The 5,840-nt window shown below is 52.6% G+C and overlaps 1 protein-coding gene across 1 annotated transcript; it reads left to right on the plus strand.

Moving 5' to 3' along the window:
* Positions 1-848: 848 nt before the first annotated feature.
* Positions 849-5,245, plus strand: LOC120873289 (F-box only protein 27-like). Its single transcript, XM_040254102.1, has 5 exons — positions 849-864; positions 1,128-1,587; positions 1,854-1,949; positions 4,252-4,387; positions 5,048-5,245. The coding sequence occupies exons 1-5, from the start codon at positions 849-851 to the stop codon at positions 5,243-5,245; spliced, it is 906 nt and encodes a 301-aa protein (XP_040110036.1).
* Positions 5,246-5,840: the final 595 nt, after the last annotated feature.

Here is a 5,840-nt window from a genome sequence, read left to right on the forward strand (position 1 = left end):
TCCAAACGTACAAACTGGATTTAGAAAAGGCAGAGGAATCAGAGATCAAATTGCCAACATACACTGGATAGAGCTGATATACAGATTAAAAGCAAGGATTCACACTCAGGGAGATAGTGAAGGACAGGGAAGCCTGGCAGTTCACGGGGTCGCAAAGAGTTGGACACAACTGAATAACTATTTATTTATTTATTTTTGGCGGTGCTGGTTCTTCGCCGCTGCACATGGGCTTTCTCTAGTTTCCATTTGCCAGCTTCCTCATTGTGGTGGTTTCTCTTGTTAGGGTATGTGGGCTCTAGGGCACACACAGACCTCAGTAGTTACTACACGTGGGCTCAGTAGTAGTGGTGCTCAGGCTTAGTTGCGCTTAGGCGTGTGGGATCTTTCTAGACCAGCGATCAAACCGGTGTTCCCTGCATTGGTAGGTGTATTCATAACCACTGGACCACCGGGGAAGCCCAGCACCAAGGGTCCTGCAACCTGGTTAGGGACACTCCAAGGGGTCACTGGTGGGGATGACAACAAGACTGACTACTTCAGCCAACCCCTCCCTCCTCCAAGGCTTTTCTTCAGTTGAGTAGCTACCCCGAGGTCCCAATACAGCCCAATGGAGGGATTTTCTGGAGATCACTCAGGGAGGAAAGGGAGGGGCAGGCTTGTAAGTACAGGCAGAGGGAGGAGGGGCAGGACAGTGAGAAGGGAGGGGCAGGCAGAGAATGTGGAATCAGAAAGGCAGTGGGAGTGGGTGGTGGAGGGTGGTGCTGGGTAGGAAGAAAGGAGGGGCCAGAGAACAAAAAGGGCAGATGTAGACATGGGGGTACCTGAAGCTTGGTTGCCTGCAAGGAGCAATGAGTGAGATGCAGGGTAGGGCTCCGGGGCTGCACGGCCCCAGAGGGGACTGGTTGGGGGGCGGCTGTGGGGCGCACGGTGGAGAGTGGAGGGGATGGGAGCCTGGCAAGGACAGCTTGGGAGTTTGGGGACTCAAGGACGGGGCTGGGGGTGATGAAGATAGGGAGGCAGCTGATGGGGTTTGGGGGAGTGACAGCCTTGGGGTGTGGCTGGTAGGGGCGGGGCTGGTGGAGGCTGGAGGTCATGGACACTCTGATGTCTTGACACGGGGTCTCCAGCAGCGGCAGCCTGGCCAGGTGAGGACGACCTGTGGGCCTCTGGGGGCCTGCCCGCAAGTGTTGCTCCTCCGGACACGGAACCCAAGGAGGTGCTGGACCTGAACCGACTGCCTAACGAGCTGCTCCAGGAGGTGCTGAGCTACCTGCCCCCAAGCACGCTGCTCCGGCACTGCCGCCAGGTGTGCCGGCGCTGGCGAGACGTGGTGGACGGCTGGCACCTGTGGCGGAGCATCCTGCCCTGGAAACACCCCGACCTCTGGCCCGTCATCCGCACCTGTCTGCCCCCTGCTGACGACCCCGGGCCCTGCATCCTGGGCCGCTTCTGCGAGCGCAGACCCATAGGACGCAACCTCCTCTGGAACTCTCAGAGCTCTCCTGGCCTAGGTGGGGAGCCCAAGAAAGGGTCCTTGTGGGAGCACGTGGGAGGAGGCGAAAGGGGCAGGCATGGGAAAGACGAGAGGCCTGTACCTGGGCGAGTGGGCTGGCGAGGAACTTGGTCACCAACCTCTTTTTTGTTGTTGTTTAATGGAAGGATTCTTGAACCAGACGGTGCGGAGCGCAGGGGCTGCCCAGGGTGCAGAGGAAAATGCGAGGGTGGGCCCGCTGATGGCCTATAGACAGAGATGGCTCCTGTCTTCCTACAGGTGATGTCCCTGGTTCCCAAGGGTCAGGGCAGTTGTCGAGTACTTGTTTGGTTCTCATTGGCCTTGCTCCCTTGCTTCCTAGGGGGTGTCAACAGAAGCAAGTGTTGGACCTGGAGAAGGAGGGTCTGTGGCGAGAACTCCTGGATAGTGGAAACATTGAGATCTGTGTCTCCGACTGGTGAGTGTGATGACAAAAACAGCCCTTTAGCTGAGCATTGGCCTTGGTTTGGGTGACTTCATGTAGATCTCCTAACAGCCCCTTAGATAAGCAGGAAGGGAAATGACTTCATCACCATCAGAGCTTTAGTACTTAGCAACATCCTTTCTCTGAACCCTCTCTCAGCCCCCAAAGGGACCTGGATTGGAAGATGCCTGGTTGGATTCTAGCAGAAGACTTGGGTCCAACTAAGTCTTGTCTGTGAATGAGATGTTCCTTGGTTCAGGAGGGGACAAGATAGTAGAGTTGTCTAAGAGGTCAGATTCTGGAATCAGACCTCTCACACTCAAATCCCAGTTTCCTGGCTTTGTGGCCTTGGACAAGTCACAGTGTGCCTCCATTTCCCTATTTTCAGAAGACAGGGTTATATATCAGCCAGTTGTTTCAGTGGAGAAAAAGCTGTACAGAAGAGTGAGTTTTTAAAAAATATTTATTTGCTTTACTGTGCTAGGTCTTAATTCCAGCATGAGGGGCTGGCATGTAAGATCTAGTTCCCTGACCAGGGATCAAACCCACCCGGGGCCACTTAAGAATCCAGAGTCTTAGCCAATGGACCACCAGGGAAGTCCCCGAGTCTTTATTTTATTGTATTATTTACTTATTTATAGGGTGTGCCAGGTCTTTGCTGCTGAGACTTATCTAGCTGTGGCAAGGAGGGGCTACCGTCTAGTCGCAGCGCGCAGGCTTCTCATTGTGGCGGCTTTCTCTTGTTGCAGGGCACGGGGTCTAGAGCTCAGGCTCAGTAGCTGTGGTGCATGGGCTTAGTTCTTCCATGGCATGTGGGCTCTTCCTGGATCAGGGGGCAAGCCCCTGTCTCCTGCATTGGCAGGCTGGTTCCTTACACACGGAGCCACCAGGGAAGCCCTCACCCAAGTTTTCACTAGGGCTTTATCATGTTAACCTCCAGGTCAAGTCATACTCTATACTTCATCCTGAGTCACATGGCTGATCTGGAGCGGCTAGGCTCCATTATGTGACTTTAATGGAGGCTGTGGTCAGCCCCAGCCGTTTCATATTGACAGGCCATGTGTGTGTCTGTGTGTGTGTGTGTGTGACTGACACAGAGCAGTGTGAAAGGTAAGTCAGTTCAGTTCAGTAGCCCAGTCGTGTCCGACTCTCTGCAACCCCGTGAATCGCAGCACACCAGGCCTCCCTGTCCATCACCAAATCCCGGAGTTCACTCACACTCACGTCCATCGAGTCCGTGATGCCATCCAGCCATCTCCTCCTCTGTCGTCCCCTTCTTCTCCTGCCCCCAATCCCTCCCAGCATCAGAGTCTTTTCTAGTGAGTCAACTCTTCGCATGAGGTGGCCAAAGTACTGGAGTTTCAGCTTCAGCATCAGTCCTTCCAAAGAAATCCCAGGGCTGATCTCCTTTAGAATGAACTGGTTGGATCTCCTTGCAGTCCAGAAGAACACAAAAATATATTAATACAGAATTAGGACAATACTACGGGAAGAAGTAGAAGGGACATCTGTTTCTAAGAAGTGGAGTGATATGAAGTCTCTGTGAAAGAGAGTTGTTTGTGTGTTGGTACAGCCTATTACTCTTAATTCTTTAAATTTTAATTTCTCACATCATAACATAGCTGTCTGTTTGGAGGTCGTTTCTTTGAATGTTGCTGGATAGCCCATCACCACTGTATTTAGGTGCCCCTGGACCCTGTTACACGACTGATAAAAATATTGTACCTTAAAACATCACCACTGTATACACTGGAAATGACATCTTGGCCACCACTGAAATATATTATAGGATGAGAAATAAGACAATGGAAGGAGGTACCTTGAGGCTTCCCAGGTGGCACCAGTGGTAAAGACCCTGTCTGCCAATGCAGGAGATTTGAGACATGGGTTTGACCCCTGGGTCAGGATGGTCCCCTGGAGGAGGGCATGGCAACCCACTCCTGCGTTCTCGTGTGGAGGATCCCATGGGCGGAGGAGCCTGGAGGACTACAGCCCACAGGGTCACAAAGAGTCGGACACACCTGAGCGACTTAGCACGCACATGCACCTTTAAGCCTGGGATTCTAGGCCATTCCTCCTGAAATGAATGCACAGACCGGCTGGGAAGTGTGTTTAGTGCAGATGGATTCAGTTAGATATGCAGTTGGGTCGAGCTCCCCCTGGACACTGACAGTGCTAGTCCCCATGACAACATTTGGCACTTGTATGCGTGGCAACCCCTTTCAGGTGAAGGCAGGCAAACCCCCAAGGAGATGGGGTGACCAGTTCAGGCTTCACAGTCTCCCTTCTGCCATAGGTGGTTCGATGACCAAGACGCTGACTGTTTATATCGGCTAATTGTTCAACTTTTAGATGCCAACCAGGCCGTCCTGCATCACTTCTCTCCTTTGCCTTTTCCCAGCGATCGGTTGGGCAATGGTTTCTTCTTTGAGGTGAGTCTCTGAGAGGGCTGTGGGAAAGGACAGTGGAACCTATGAAGACCTCTGGCTGCATTAACAAATTGCCCCGGAATTTAGTTGCTTAATATCAATAGCAGTCATCTTATCTCCTCTCATAGTTTCTATGAGGACGTTTTTGCTGGGAGTTTCTGGCTCTGGTCTCATTCAGACACTGGCCGGAGCTAAAGGGCAGGGTGGGCTGTGAGTGTGTACACAGCAGCTGGTGGCTGGCCAGGCAGCTCTTGGTTTAGTCTCAGAGCTTGGCCATGGGGTCCCGCTGCATGGTCTAGTTGGGGCTTCCTCACAGCGTGGCGGCTTTGGGGCAGGCAGCTGCTTCCTGATGGCTCAGGGCTCCATGAGGCTGCTGGAGAAACCAGCAGAAGCTGCATTGCCTCTGTGATCCTGCTGTGGAAATCACTTGGTGAAAGTCACTCAGCATCACTCCCACCACACTCTTGGTGACAATGAAACCCACCCAGATTCAAGGTGGGTGGGAATTAGACCCCACCCCTGGGTGAGGAGTGGCATGATTCTAGAAGGATGTATGGAAATAGAGACCTTATTGCAGCCATCTACCTGCCAGAAGGCCCCCAACTCAGCTTTTGAGAGGAAGGCCATGGCACAGTGGGACTTAATCTCTTTTTCTGTCTACAGGTCAACCACGTGTTCTCCAACCTCAAGAAAGGCGTCCGCTTTGTGTCTTTTGAACACTGGGTCCAGGACTTTGAGTTCTCACGTGAGCAGCACGGAGACTATCCATTACACTCGAGCATGACCGTGCGGGTCCGTCAGGTACTACCCGACCGTACCTTTCAGGCTCTGGGACCCTTGGCCGAGCCGTCTCAGTATTAGGGGCTTGTAGCTCCTGGCCTCTGGGGATCTCATGAATCCAGTTGAAGTTTCTAATGGGCCCTGTCTTCAGGTTCTGGAAGCTACAGGAAGAACGTTCATACATCAGATTTACTGGTTGCCACTGCTCTAAGGCAGGCACTGTTTTAGTAAGTGGAGACGCACGGGTGAAGACAGAGAAACGGTGAGAGGGCTCCTCACCCTCCCCCCATGCCAGGCCCTCTGGTTCAGCCCCTGTGCCCTGTGTCCTTGTTTCCTTCTGATCTGCTGCAGAGGCTTCTTTGGTCTTGTGCAGAAAGCCCTCTCCTCATGTCTGCACTAGAAGCTCATCCCTATGGCTAAGAAAATCCCAGCCCCCATTGGTGATGAACTTAACCTCATGGGGTTTCAAGACTGGGACCAGGACTCAGAGCAGGAAGTCAAACTGCCTCAAGAACTGTTTGGAGACAGAGGGTTCTGTCCACCCTGTGAACAATGATGTGGTCCCCTGAGCCCAACCCTACCTTGGATCCTACGGTGTATAAAATTATTTTGTTACATTTTGAAATTCTTTTCAAATATGGACAGAATAAATCAAGAACATATCTGCCAATCATAG

Source organism: Oryx dammah, unplaced genomic scaffold (genome assembly GCF_014754425.2).
Source record: "Oryx dammah isolate SB20612 unplaced genomic scaffold, SCBI_Odam_1.1 HiC_scaffold_13, whole genome shotgun sequence".
Lineage (NCBI taxonomy): Eukaryota > Metazoa > Chordata > Mammalia > Artiodactyla > Bovidae > Oryx > Oryx dammah.